Source organism: Pipra filicauda, unplaced genomic scaffold, assembly GCF_003945595.2.
Source record: "Pipra filicauda isolate LSUMZ 115617 unplaced genomic scaffold, ASM394559v2 scaffold191_size1418713_pilon, whole genome shotgun sequence".
Taxonomy (NCBI): Eukaryota; Metazoa; Chordata; class Aves; order Passeriformes; family Pipridae; genus Pipra; species Pipra filicauda.
In genome coordinates this window covers 1,298,979-1,314,225 of record NW_024104300.1, presented here as the reverse complement: position 1 = coordinate 1,314,225, position 15,247 = coordinate 1,298,979, and the positions used below count along the sequence as shown (strand labels likewise).

The window sequence follows — 15,247 nt, the reverse complement described above, 5'->3', positions numbered from 1 at the left end:
ATAGTAAAACTGGGGGAGATATAGGGAACGTGTTTTAGGGATGCTGGATGAGGCACCCTGGGAGATGTAGTCCCAAATGTACTCTAATATACCTGGGCAGTGGCGAACCCGTGGCGGTTGTTTTAAAGTTGTTTGAAAGTACATATAAAATATGCTGTTCGCTTCCAATAAACGGATTCGGTTGTTGGGACTCCAACCAACCAGGTCGTGTGGGTTTATTTATTTATTATATTAATAAAGCCACATTCTGGGATGCATTTTCTCCTTCCATTTAAATCAATTTCCTAAAAACAACCTCAGTGAAAGCTGTCCATTCAGACACTACCCATGGGCTTGATACAGCTACAAACAGGTGGAATTATTATAATTAAGTATAGTTGCTGTTTGGAAGAGTGCCTGTAGGCTCTATAGTCTATAGCAACTATAGACTATGGACTACAGCAACTACACTTAATTACACAGCATAAGCCAGAATTTAGGCATTGACACATGTTATAAACTGGGGATGAAACTTTAGCAATGAATATTCATACCATTATGTCACCTAAAGGCAAGGGAGGGCTTTATGTGGGCCAGAGCTTTCTCAGGGTCTCAGGAGGTGCCAAAAAGTGATTCCCCACTTGACCTGGCCTGGCACAGGAACTGGAAACAGTCCCTTCCTTCTTGCTTTCTGTTGCTGCAGTAGTGGGAATTCTCTGAGGTTGGCCCAGGGCTGCCTCTTTTCCGCAGTCCTAGTTGCTGCCACCGCCACCCAAATGAGCCCAGATCTACTGCACAGACAGAAGGCTTGCTGACATTCCACATCAAAGCCAAGGGACACAAAACCATGTCGCAATCAGAGTGTTTTGGGGTTGCCCCCATGCCCACCAGCACCGTCTGCCCAGAACCACTGCTGGAGTGCCAATGCCACTTTGCCTGCAGCCCAGCCAAGCCGAACAGGACAATATGTGGCAGAGAACAAAGAGACTCTGAACTGGTATCAGTTTCCCTTTTTGTCCCCAGGGAGGTGGGTGCCAGTTGTTTTTGGTAGATCTTTGGTTTTGTGGGTAAACTTTTTTCCCCCTGTATTTTTGCAGTTATTTTGTAACTATTTTCTTTTAGTAAATAGTTGTTTTTTTCACTTACATCTCCTCTCATTTTTGTCTCTTCTATATTAGAGGAAGGGGAACAAAAGGGGAGGGGTTTCATCTTATTGGAGTTCCCCTCTCCCAAATATACCAAGACAGCACATTTTTCTTAAAATCACCACCGAATATAAATAAGCTAATTAGGCCCCAAGTTATTCAATTCTAAACTTGTACAGCGAAAGCAAAATGTTTTATGTTAATTACCAGTTTCTTTGTAAATATAAAACCAAAACAGTCTTTTCTTACACTTAATTTAATAAGAATATTGCTTATTAGTAAGTCTATCAGAACAGCACAGCCCTGTGAGTAATTGCCTTATCTGTTTACTAAAATTGCATCACTCAGTTCCTTTCAATCTGTTTTCCCCAATTAAACAGGGTTCAGACAGAAAACTAATCTAATATGTATTTTACCCCATCAATTCTAGGATGATGATTCCACTATAACCATCTTTTCCAGTTTCCATGTCTATCACATGCCATCTCATCAGTATTATTCAATCTTGCCTAATCTTTCTAGAAAGTTTTATAATTGAGAGATTCTTAAATATAGCTTAATCATAACTTTTTTTTAGGTAGAACAATTGTGATTAACATTGAAGAGCATTCCAGGCCCAGGAGATAAAATGGCAGAGCACTAAATATCTGGGGTTTTGTTGCAAGACTAAATGGCCTTGATCACTCGCATTAGGAATATATGAGGAATATTTCCATTCCTCCTACCTGTTGTTAAAAAATTGATCTATTTAGACCATGCCAAGAATTCTCTAGCTACATGCCTACCACCTTTGTAGTAAGATTTTCTGATAGGCCAAGAATTTCTGAGTCCATACATTCAGAATGGTTTTTAATATAAAGAGAAAGATGGACATGATGATAAGAAACAACAGATTTTGGAAGAGGAATATTTATTTTCATAGAAAAAACATTGTGAAGCAAAGCAGTAGTAAGCATTTTGGACAATATCCAGTTGGTGAGTCAGAACTATTGGTCTGAGGCCTCAGGTAAAAGAAAGATTGTCATTCAGCTCAGTAGACAAATCATTCAGGGGAATTGTCAGTATCAATATTGTAAAGGAACTTCAATAACTGACAGTTTTATAGCTGAAATAAAAGAAGCACCATCTTCAACTTCCGAAGATTTGGGTTACCTTCCCATTGCAACCTAGAAAGACTTTATAAGCATTTTGTTGTTTGATAAAATAATTAAAAGCTTCTATTATAGAAATCTCCAGAAGGAATAAGACCTGTTTCAGTTCTGATGATGTGGTAGAGCCATATAACATTTGTTTGCGCTTAAAAAAAGCTTCTCAGTTATATGTAACCAATAAACAAAAGTTCCTATATTTTTTAAAAATGGAAAAGGGGTAGGCTCTTGTCTTTATAGACTTCAAACCTAGTCTCATTAAAGCAAATCAACTGTTAAAAATAAATGAAACATGAATAAAAATAAAACAGGAAGCAAAAAAAAAAAACAACAACAACAAAAGAAACAAAAAACAAACAACCAAAAACCCCCAAACCTCTTCCCGCTCTTCTGGGAAAAATCCCAAAGACTAAAAAGACCAGTCAATTATCCCTTCCAATCATCAATGTAAATAATAATTTATAGACCATCACCTTGCAAAGCAGATGAAAGATAGTGGATCTAACTTAATCTAGATTAAGTAAATACAGGTAGATAGGAATTGCAAAACTCTTCCCAGACAGGAATTGAAACACGAGTTCTCTACATGCAGTGTATAACCAACATGCCTGGAAGACAGCGTCGGAGATGTTTATGCAAACATCCAGTATAACCATTAGTTTTCCCCATTTTAAAGCCATGAGTTAGTAAAGAGTCATTTACTCATAGCTTGTCTGTTACCTTATGTAAAAACTCTTGGTTTCGACAGCACTGTTGCAACTGCACGCAAGTTAGGAAGGAGAGAATAACAGGTACACACCATGCACATTTTATATTTCTGTTATAAACTAACTGAAATGAAGACAAACAGCAACCAGACTACTTCGAATCTTGGAAATAACACAGCTTCTGTAAGTGAAGTCAATGAAAAAAACCAGCTGTTTACTTTTAACAGTATTCATACTATTATAACTGACCAAAGATATTGATTCTCATGTAGATATAAAACACTAACAAAAACTTAAGCATTGTCTTATCCTAAAGGACACCGAATATTTCCTACAGAAAAGCAGAGAAAGTCCATTGCTATCCTTAGTGGGTTCCCAAGGGAATTGGAGCACCTTCCCTACGAAGACAGGCTGAGAAAGTTGGGACTGTTCTGCCTGGAGAAGAGAAGGTTGCATGCAGACCTCACGACAACCTTCCAGTACCTGAAGGGGGAAAACAAGGAAGCTGAACGGAGACTTTGTCAGGAACTGTAGTGATAGGACAAGGAGTCATGGGTACAAACTGAAAGAGGGGAAATTTAGGTTAGACATATGGAAGAAATTTCTTACTGTGAGGCTAACGAGGCACTGGAACAGGTTGCCCAGAGAAGTTGCAGATACCCCATCCCTGGAACTGTTCAAGGCCGGGCTGGGTGGAGATTTAGGCAATCTGGTCTAGTGGGATGTGCCCCTGCCCATGGCAGGGGAATTGGAACTAGATGAAGTTTAAGGTCCTTTCCAAACCAAAGCATTCTATGATTCTGTGGTTCTAAATCCAGATTAAAGTCAGGTGTATCTGGATTTCAGTTCTATCCCTTTGGAACCAACAATAAAGCTCAAGGGAAAGCATGATCTTCCTATGTCCCATCTTTTAACCCTGCAACAGATATATGACACCTGACTTACTTAATTTTAAAACAAATTTCAGCTATTTCTCTCTAATATTCTAGGGAATTAAAATTCATATTTATGATGCAAACTGTTAATGTCACAATACTTCTACTAATATTTCCACACTGAAGTTGTAAAGTTGAAGAGGGAATTAATTGTAGGTATTTATTTACACTGCTGAAACTATCAACTATCAACTACTTTATATAGTACCAATTTTTATATATGACAACCTCCCAATGAATCAGCAGTGCTGAGTCTAGAAGTTATATCAGATTAATTTATGGTCTGTTTGCTGATGTACAATAAAATACAGCAAATTAAATGTTCTATAGGTTAATGATTTATGCTCAGTGATGAGTGTGCATTAAAACATTTACTGAAGAATCAGATGATTCTTCTAGACAACCACCAAATGGAAGTATGAAAAACACAGTGAGGCTGTATTACCTCCAGTGGAAAATTAGAGGATGGTAGAAAATAGTAGTACTGAAGAGGCAAATGGTGGAGCAGATGGAGAGGGTACCAAGATGCTGAAAAATTAATTAATGACTGAAGTATCTTGAAGAGGAAAACTACTTTATAATTGGTAAGTATCATTAATTAATTTAAGTTTCTTTTCTTTCTTTTTTTTTTTTCAAGTAGCCTGTTATACTGAAAGATTCCCCAGTATGTTGTGGAAGGATACCTTCAGAATTTCTTTGAGTTGAAGGGCTTGTCAGCTTACTATTAGGGACATGAAGTCAAACGCAAAAGCTCTGCAATAGCTCTTATGTTCAAACATAAGAAAGCCACAGTAAAGCCATTACGAAAAAGAAGGCAGTCTAGTGAGAGATCAACAGATTTTGTGCACACAAAAATCCTATAAAAAGGAGCCTTCAAGTGTATCAGTGCAAGCCAAATATATCAATGGATCATATATAAGAAATGCTCTATTGTCATGTTAAATACGAAAAGACATAGAGACTACAGAGGGACAGCAGTGAAGGTTTTGACCATGTAATTATTTGTACATACAACTTAGAATATGACAAGGAGGATAGTGTTGCAAATTATCCATGTGTCCCAAATTATGTTCACAGATCATTTGTTGATCCGTTAAGATCTGACTTGTTATTTATTCTGTCGTTCTCCTGTAGTTGTCATCAGCTATCACCACATTACACATTCTCCAAAAGGTTACTCTTTTGGAGTAACCAATTAGAGTAATGAGAGAGCTGCAATGAGCTGATCTCAACTAAATGTGTGTCTATGCAATGGAGGCTACAGTCTAGCATTATTTACCACAACAAGGATATAATTCATAGCTGAAAGTAAATCAACAAGCTTTTCAACACAAAACCTTACTATTTTCAAACACTACTTCATTCCTTCCTTCATTCATATTTGAAGGAGATAATCCACCAACATGGAATTTCTGCTCTAGTGACTCGCCCAGCATGTGTCCTGCTGTCACTGATAGCAACCCTGCCCTATTTGCTAAAATGTGAATCAGAAAAATTACCTCATGCCCAGCAGGTTTTACATGTCCTTTCCTCTTCTGTTCATTTATTTATTAGGTTTTGCCTTTTAACACAATCCTGAACTGCTGAATGGTGACACCACTGTTTGAGTGAGCTTAAGGTATGGTACTCTATGCCTTAGTTATCAGCTGTTTCTGAATCCAGGTCAAAGGACATGCTTATACTTGATCCAAAAGGCTAAATCCTTCTCTCTTCAACCAACAGATTTGAGAAAAAAAAAAAAAAAAAACACAAAGAAGGGTTATCTTGGTAAGAGTATGTAAAGGTTATTCTTTTACCTGCTGTAGTAGAACACAACTACTAAAAGCTTTATCAGATAGGAACCTCATTTAAAAAAAGAATATTTTATATATATATATAAAATATATAATACATATAATATATATTCTATTCTGTATTATGTATTTCTATTTTTTATATAATATTTATACTATAAATAAATTTAAAAACCTGAAAAAAACAACTCAGATCCACAACTCTCATACCTAAGTAGAAAAGAATTGCACACATCAGCCTGAGCTTTTTCTGTCAAAGAACTTGAATGCCAGGCAGTTTTTGTCACAAAATAACCTTTTCTTCTTGATGTAAACAGAGAAAAAAAGGGCATAAAAATGTAACAAAATTCGATGGCAAGCCGGTAGTTATATAATTGTTCAGCTAGACCCTTGTATACCCCTTTTTGGGGACTAAAATAAGGAGAGTCAGCAGAATCAGACACTGGGATAAAATGACATTGCCATATTCTTCCCAGCAAAAAAAAATTTGCTATCATCCGCATCATATCCTTCTCTGGTCTGAAAGACATTCTGCATGTGTCAGTTACGAGCACACTCTAATACTGGCTAAGGTCCTTACCATATGTACAGTAAATTGAAGAATTATCTGTTCAGAACCAAAACAAGTGGAAAAGAAAGATAAGCTGATTTAAGATTCATTGATTTACCATACCTCTACATATGGTCCTTACCAGCATAGCTAACTTGATTTTAAAGGTGTCAGTCATGTTGTTCAGTGTGGTCCTTTTTAATCTACAGGATAGAAAAGGAGGTCTAGTTTCAAACATATGTTCCATAAAATGATACAACTCTGTCTGGAGTGTTCTCAACAATTCTTTTCAAATTCTCATTCCACAATCATAATAAAGCTCATTTACAAACATAAGCAATTTCTCTTTGATGGTGTTTTTACCCTTTGACTAATTCCAGTTAATGCATCTCAATCCAAAACTGTAGTCTTCACATAAATAATCTGTGAAGGAACAAGATTCAGGATGGGAGTGGTTTCAGGCGTGGAGAAAGACATACAGCAATTGACAGGACTTTATTATATGGACTTTACCATTATTATGTGGTTTCATTGTATCCACACTATGCAGTGCACAGCCTGGGCATGCCCGGACTTGCCAGGAGTTTGCCTGCTCCCTGCTTCCTCGCTCCCCTCTCTGATAGGCTGCAGAAGCTGCAGAGAGGAGACAGTTACCATTCGCCCTTCCCTTCCCTGGTTCCTCCCACATTCCTCCCCCTTTGCCTGTGTCCCTACCCTGGTTTGTTCCCCTGTTTGTCTGTCTCATGCTCCACCCCATGTTCTAGCCCTTTCCTTGCCTGAACCCATAAAACCTCTGGACATCTCAATAAAGTATTCCATTTGCACCTCTACCTTGTCTCCAGACCTGTCCGTGCTGTGTCACGGCCCCATCCCCCCTCAGACTGTGGCAATAATCCATTCATTATCCATTTATAAGTTTGAGTGATTCCTCACACCCTATAAATCTTAAGTATTAATTAAAGTTTTAAGTCAACATGTCTTTCTGCTAAGAAGATACCAAAACCAAGTAACACAACTGAATTAAAACATAAGGGAGACTGAGAAGAAGCATTTCCCTATCAGTAAAAGAAAAAAACTTTACTGGATCATGTGAAAGGTCTTTCTTAGCGAAGTTTCTGTCTCAAATAGCAACCAACAGTTAATTTCTATCTAGGTTGCTAGAAGGGAAACCTCCAAGGTTTGAAAAGGCAGAGCTGACATCCATATCCAGGGAGAATTTTTTTTTAAATGTATCTTGTAACAGATAAGTAGGTGTGGTGGTTTAATTCCAGTCAATAGACAAACCTGCAGACAGCTGCTTGCTTACTCACCTCTCCTGCAGGATGGAGACAAAATAGGAGAAAGGTGGTAGGATTATAAAAGTCTATTGAGTTAGTTCAGTCCATAACTTGGGTTCCTTCTGTTATAAAAGATCAGAATAAAATATATGGCTTGTTGTGTTGTTGAGAAGCAAAGAGAGCTCAAGCTGAGTCACCAGCTCACTTGTTCAGCTTCTTGTGAGGTTGGTCCTCCGTTTGCTTGGGTTGTTCCTGCTACAGCACTTCCTACAACATCCAACTCAAACCATGGGCTATAACAGGTTAAATGTATATCCATTACAATTTCCACCCCTTTTCCCTTTGGTCCAGGTAATAGAGTTACTATTGCAACGCCATCCACACATTGCATTTGTGCCAGCATGAACCCTCCATGGGCTGCAGTTCCTTTGAGGGTGTACCTGCTCCAGTATGGGCTTACTCATGGGCCATAGTCCCTTCAGGAGTGTTTCTGCTCCAGTTCATAGCTGACTTCGTGCATGTCTAGTACAGCAGTACAGGCATGACAGCAGTGCTAGGGTCATATGCCAGTCCAGGCACTTGGGCACATATTGTTAATTAAAATGTTGCCAGCCATGACAAACTAAGATGATAAGTAGTACCTGAAACAGCAAAACCAGTCATCAACAAGCCAAAGACTCTAATAAGTGAGCCTCATGGCAAGCATGAGAGCCTGTAAAATAACAGTTATAACAGCTATAAATTCAGACTACAAACAAATCTGATGTTATCTTGAACCTCTAAAGGCCTGTGTTATGCAATAAAAAGTCTTGTGGTGGGTTGTCCGCACAATGGGTTGTGTAGGCAAATACCTACGCAGCCAGCCAGTCACTCCCCTATCCCTTGGGAGAGCAGAAAACAGAAGGGAGAGAATAATATTCGTGGATCAAAACAGAGAATTTAATAGGTGGAAAAACACCCCTGCATGTAGAAGCAAAACAGTTTCACTGTTTCCCATGGACTAGAAGACGTTTAGCCACTTCCTGTAAAGCAGAGCCTTAGCATGCACAATGGTTACTTGGGAAGACACAAACCATGATCACAAATGTACCTAATCCCTCTTTTCTTCAGCTTTTATTGCTGACCATGGTGTTCTATGGCATAAAATGTCCCTTTGGTCTGTTGGGATCAGTTGTCCTGCCAGCTTCTTGTCCACACCCAACCTAGTCCCTGACAGGAGAAGTTGAGGGAAGAGAGTGAGAAAAAGAGAAAACCTTGATAATGGGCAAGAAATACACAGCAATAGCCAAAACATTAGTGTGTTGCCAACAGTGTTTCAATCACAAATTCAAAACACCATATAGCCTGCTACTGAAAAAAAAAACCAAAACCAACCAACCAACCAAAAAAAAACCTTCTATCTCAAATAGACACAGTACAGTAGAGATGAAAAGACTGATGTATTAAAGATCATACTTCTTTCCTGAATTTTCTTAACTTTCAGTAGTCTGCAGTTTAGGGAGTTCTTGACATTACGGCATTAAGCGTTTGGTTAGACACCTTAATGTTCTTACTAGATGTTTACACAAAATTTAGAAAATTCACCAATTCAAAACTTTCTAATCTCTTTTGAATATAAACTGGAAGGGACACTAAGCAAGTTTGCAGATGACAGAAAACTGGGAGGAGCTGTTGACTCCTTCGAAGGCAGGGAGGCCCTACAGGCAGACCTCAACAAATTAGAGGACTGGGCAATTACCAACCATATGAAGTTCAAAAAGGGGGAGTGCTGGATTCTGTCCTGGGATGGGGCAACGCCAGATGTTTGTGCAGCCTCACACTTGGTGTTTTTAGCACCATGCTCCACCTAACTGAGCGAATCTCAGGGTCACTCATATCATCAGTACCTACACGACTTTAGGTACCCCTCAAAATCAATCCTCCCCACCCCGTTATAAGATCTGTATCCACAGCAATTTGAATGGAAGAAAAAAAAAGTCACAGAAAACTTTTATAAAAAAAGTTTTATAAAAGCCATTTTTTATATTCCATGTTGGATATTGATGCAATAACAGATCACACCTAAGTATGATTTTGCATATTTTTCACCATTTATAGAAGCAGTGATTCTGATACATATTCTACTTCTCTCCCTCTACAATAACTTCCATTTCAGTTCTATTTTTGTTATGTGGTAAGAAAAAAAAGTTGTATTATCTTATTATAAGTCTATCCCTTGCTTATAACTTCAGCAAATTTTACTGGTTAAGAGTGAATTTTTCAAGCTGCTCTCTGTACATTATTTAAATGTACAATCAGAAACTACTCAACCATTTCCCTGAAATAACTCCGTTGGGAAAAAAATTGTGAAACTACCTATTTATATCAGGTAGTTTGTTTAACATTACTAGTCACTTCATGACATACATTCTGCAGAAGATGAGAAAATAATCAAAAAGTTACATTTTCTATCTTGATAAGAGTACACAGATTTGGGGAAAAAAAAAAAAAACAGGTGGAAAAGAGAGAAATATTCTTTCATCCAAGCTTAAAGTGAGATTTGTGTCTTAATTCTTTGAAAGGTCTAGCTTTTCTTCACATTCCCAAATGCCTTCAACAAGCAATTTGGCATTCTGTACTTATCGACATGGGAGTCTTATGAAAAAATACACTTTTATTTACCAGGGATAATACTATCCATCTTGCAACATCTTCTCGTAAAACCAAAAGAGAACTAAGTCTTCTACCACACAGAGTTATGCCGTCCAGTCTACACTTGGTCGTTCTAACTTATATGAGAGCTTTTGAGGAATGTTTTACTCTTACCCCAGAGTCAGGGGTCAACTACAAGAACTTCAAGTATCAGCATGCCCCTGGTTTCCTGCTAACACACACTAGTGACTCAAGTAACACCATATCTCTAGTTACTTATGTTAACAACATAACCAATAAGATGCGTAAGATGAATCCAAGGCTGAGATGTGAACAATGAGGGTCTTGGTCTCTGTTGGCTCCCCTTGATCCCCTGAAACAACGGAAGAGAAATGATAAGCCAAATCAATCAAACTGCAACACCCAGAGCACTGCTCTGGCAGTCTAAATGGCTCACAACATATACTCGCACTCTGAAAAGGTTTTAAAACTACTTTTTCTTCTAGACAGATGGTGTTCACCATTGAAGAGGGCTTACTATTCAGAATTATTTATTTTAGGCAATTTATTTTAGATCTTATGTTCTTCCATTTTATATGTTTCCAGTAGCTAGTAGAGACCAGTTCCACATGCTTCTCCCTCCTCACTGCTAGGGATTCAGCTGTCTCTCACTGAAACTAAGCACACTTTAATTAAGAAACTCATAGCTTAAGCAGCTGTCTGGTGAGCTTGGCTGATGTGGACTAAACCTCACCAATACCTGACTTACCTAGACAGCGGGGAAAAACAGTTTGGACAGAAGTACACAGTCTAGGGTTTTCTCAAAATAAACTAGCGTTTTACAATACAGACAGTGGTCATGCTCTATCCTTCACTTACCAGTGTAGTTTTATACTGAAACTGTAAAGCTAAAGTTTATCTTCTCACAGTACATAAGCAAAAAAATTATATCTATAGTATAAATGCACTTCTTGTGGAGAAGTTCCTGAAGTTCTGGCAAGTTCTTTCATGAATGGAAGAGTCCTTGAAACTGTGGTTCCAGGATTACCACTAAAAAAGGAATACCAAACATCTGATAACAACATTTCACAGAATCATAGAATGGTTTTGGTTGGAAGGACCTTAAAGTTCATCTAGTTCCAACCACCCAACCATGCACAGGGACACCTTCCACTAGACCAGGTGGCTGAAAACCCCATCCAACCTGGCCTTGAACACTTCCAGGGCACCCACGATTTCATCTGACAACCTGTTCTAGTGTCTCAGCACCTCATTGTAAAAAAACTCCCTCCTTCTTTCTAACCTAAGTGGACACACTTTCTGTTTAAAGCCATTCCTACTTGTCCTATCACTATACACCCTCATAAAAAGTCCCTCTCCAGCTCTCTTTCAGCCTCCCTTTAGCTTATGAAAGGCTGCTATACAATATCCCTGAGCCCTTCTGTTCTCCTGACCAAACAGCCACAATTTTTTCAGACTGTCATCACAGAAGAGGTACTCTAGTCCTCTGATCATCTTTGAGACTCTCCTCTGGACTTGCTCCAACAGGTTTATGTCATTTTTATGTTGAGGGCCCCGCAGCTGGACATAGCACTCCTGGTGGGAGTACAGGAGTAGAGGGACAGAAATCACCTCCCTTGACTTGCTGGCCATGCTGCTTTTGATGCAGCCCAGGATACAACTGACTTTCTGGGCTGCAAGTGCATATTGCTGGCTCATGTTCAGCCTCTCATCCACCAGCACCCCCAAGTCTTTCTCCTCAGGGCTGCTCTCAATGCATTGTCTACCCAGCCTATATTTGGGCTTAGTATTTCCATGACCCCCGTGTAGGACATTACACTCGGCCTTGTTGAACTTCATGTGGTTCACACAGGCCCATCTCTGAAGCCCATGATCCCTGCTGCTGACAAAGGTGTTAAACAGTGCCAATCCCTATACTGATCCCCACGGAATGCCACTTTTCACTGGTCTCCACTTGGATATCAAGCTACTGACTGCAACTCTTTGAATGTGGCTATCCAAGCAATTCCTTATTCATCAAGTAGTACATTTCCTGCTACTTAAAAAAGGATGAATCAAATTGTCAGGGTATATTTCTAGACTGTTTTGGCAGACAGCTACATCTTATAGACTGGACTCTGGAGAGTACTCAGGAGACAGTGTGATAACCATGATTTGTCATGTTTCTCCTGATAGCCTCCATAATTGATTGTCATTTGCGTGCTAGGAAGAAACCCTCTTAGACATTGTTAGTCTCTTATTTGCTAAGTTTTGAGGGAGTAAGCCAAGTGAATATAACAAGCCTGTAGACAGGCTTATCTAATAGACTGAGTCCAGCAGTCAAAAACAGTTGCCTAAACACTTGTCACATCCCTCTTTCCCTAGGTGCAATCAGTTGTTTCAAGTCTGGATTGAATTCCAGGTTTGGGGTTTAAGCTATTAGACTTCACATGTATGGAACTCATTTGAAAGACAAACCTTCTGGTTTGCCATATTTGAAGAATTACTAACAACCTAGTTTGAGCTGAAACTTCAGTGACATATGAGAAAGCACAACTGGTAAGAGTCACAACTTCAAAAAATTACTTTCTTACTTGTTCCAGAAGAATCCTTATCTGTCTCTGGGACACATTGTAACTGCTGAACTGCAAGAAACTGCAAGAAAGTGACTGGAAATGTCTATGACTACTGAGTTAGCTGAGATGTGAAGACTAACCTTCTGTATCTCCGACTTCTAAAATACACTGCCAATTAGGATTTTTTTATTTATACAAGGAATTAAGATCTCTTCACTTACCAAAAACTGTATTTGCCAATAATTCACATTTCAATTGTACCACAATAAACAGTAACATTTACATCAATTAAAAACAAGTGGTTCAGCCTTCTATTTTAATACATATTGAAACCTAATTAGTCGATTAAATCAACCTGATTAAATGTCTTTTTAAATGTCTGCTTTTCTTATTTGCTGTAAGTAAGCTTTTAAACACAAAATATAGTAAGCAGCATTTCATCTGAATCCTATCAAACAAAATTATTGAAGCATGAGTTCTATATAACCAGTGAAGCAGAAGACCATGCTATTACATGGACAAATGCTCCAGAGTTACTGAAGCAACACAAAAACAATCATAGAAACATGGCTTTTGAAACCTCATAAGCAACTCACTTTGGAAAAAAGTGCGTGTGTGTATATATATATTAATACATACGAACACACACATGAATATAAACCTATCTCCAGAACAGATACATGTGAATTTGCTTCAAAATAATGTTATTATTTCCCATGCAACTCCTCTCAAAAACCGGAGAAAACAAGGAAGAAATTAAAGCTATCTATGAGACTTTGGAAAAAAAAAATCCTATTTTCTTATATTTTATTATTCTTTTTCACATGTTGAGACAAAGGAGAAATAACAATTCACAAACCATTTTGTCTCTGGAAACACCATCATCTCATAATAGCTTCAACACCCACCATCTTACAAACTCCTCCTGGGCTCCAAGGGGTCTCTAATGCAACTCATATCTAGTTACCATTTGGGATTAGACTCTACCTTTTAAACAGTCAAACTTATGCCCACGTATGCATGGCATTTTGACATTTGTTCACCAGGATGTCTGGAGAGGTCTATTGGGTACTTAAGCTTGGATGCCCCAGCTCCCAACCTCCAGTAGCTGCAGCCACCAACAGGTTCATCGGGGGATAGATAATGGCAATGCTGGGGCTGTTCCAGACAGCAGACATGACCAATTGACCTTGAAATCCTCTGTTAAAAAGAAGAGAAAAGATTATGTAAACCAACGTGAGTTTACACAAAACTGTAAAACTGTACAGCCGGGTCCCACCAGGGGCTGTGCCCTGCTTGTGGCATGGTGAGTGGGAGCTCAAGGCAGCACCAACACTCAGAGTGGGGCAAGGTCAAACACCACAGAGAGGCCGGCTGAGCACAGAATATGAATCTTTATGCAATTCACCTAGCAATGCAGAAGAGCATGTTTAGAGTCTGCAGCCCTGACATCCTCTCAAAAATAGGTGCTGTTACAGGTTGCCTATATAAACAGCACTCTCTCAAGTCCTCCACTCACCCTCTTTGAGCTCCCTGTTCACATCTCTCCCCAATCCTCTGAGCCTATTCCCTTTCATATACATTAATTTCCTCTCCACCCTCACAGCAGCCTTGATAGCCTGCAGCAGGGTCATTTTCTCTCTCTCCTCCCACACAGGGCCTCTATACACGATATGGGAAGGGGTTGGCTCAAAAGAATCCAGCCTCGGGCATATGCCCAACAGCAGACATGAGCACCCACCACCACACCACTCATGCCAGTGGACAATGTTTTACACCACCACCTCTAGTGATGGCACAGCCCTGCGGCTCCACCCTCCCACCCTCACTCAGCAGGCCCTCTGCTATGGGGGTGAACTTTGGGTCAACTCCCAGAGCCAGGGTCCCGCTTCACCCTCACTCACCAGTTCCCAGGACGCCCCAGTCTTCTTATCAATCCCCTACCAGCATGGCTGGCACCTTGCAGGGTTGGGACCTCACCGGCAGTCAACAGCAGCAGATTTGGGTAGATCCTTTTCTCTTTAGTTTGTACAGTACCTGGAAATTTTTAATTCAAGCATCACATGATCTCACAGGGGCATCAAGCTCTCCACAGCTGCAGGCAGCCATATAAAGCCTCAGTGACAGGAGCTGTGGAGGCAGTTGTGGGCCAGTTCTCACTCGGCTCACAGCCTCCACAGTAAAGGCAAAGGCTACTGTAGCATCAGGTCAGTGACTTTGATCCAGGGTCAGAGGTTCACCACTTAATGAGTTATTTCTTCTTTGTTTGCAAGTGTTTTCCACTGCACACAGTAAAGCTAGCATGGAGCTCATTTGTTTCCAACTGCAAACATTTGTTCATTACGCTAGGCTGATCAGCAGGATACAGAACAAACATTTCTTCATTGATGAAATGGGGCAATGAATAAATAAATACCTCGGGACTAGCCAGTCTTAACATTTACAGTTGTTTTAGTTAAAATAGTTATCAATTAATGTATGCCTCTACACTACCAAAACTCTAATC

General features: G+C 39.4%; 1 protein-coding gene and 1 long non-coding RNA gene across 3 annotated transcripts in view; both read right to left on the bottom strand.

The window, feature by feature from the left end:
- Positions 1 to 5,315: 5,315 nt before the first annotated feature.
- LOC120323073 lies at positions 5,316 to 6,858 on the bottom strand. Its single transcript, XR_005563172.1, has 3 exons — positions 6,771 to 6,858; positions 6,400 to 6,460; positions 5,316 to 5,623 (listed from the first exon to the last, which is right to left on the bottom strand). It is a non-coding gene; the product is annotated as an uncharacterized LOC120323073 (long non-coding RNA).
- Positions 6,859 to 8,246: 1,388 nt separating this feature from the next.
- Positions 8,247 to 15,247, bottom strand: part of RASEF (RAS and EF-hand domain containing) — a 54,774-nt gene continuing 47,773 nt past the window's right edge. Inside the window, exons 19-21 of one of the 2 annotated variants that reach the window (XR_005563170.1) lie at positions 14,646 to 14,778; positions 13,729 to 13,941; positions 10,018 to 10,538 (exon numbers count right to left, since the gene is read on the bottom strand). Coding sequence is in view for 1 of the 2 variants with exons in the window: in XM_027721549.2 (XP_027577350.1) it covers positions 8,737 to 8,743 (7 nt within the window). In the remaining variant the exon portion in view is untranslated. Of the gene's footprint in view, positions 8,744 to 10,017; positions 10,539 to 13,728; positions 13,942 to 14,645; positions 14,779 to 15,247 lie in introns of those variants that run through there. The other variant, XM_027721549.2, reaches the window with a different exon arrangement.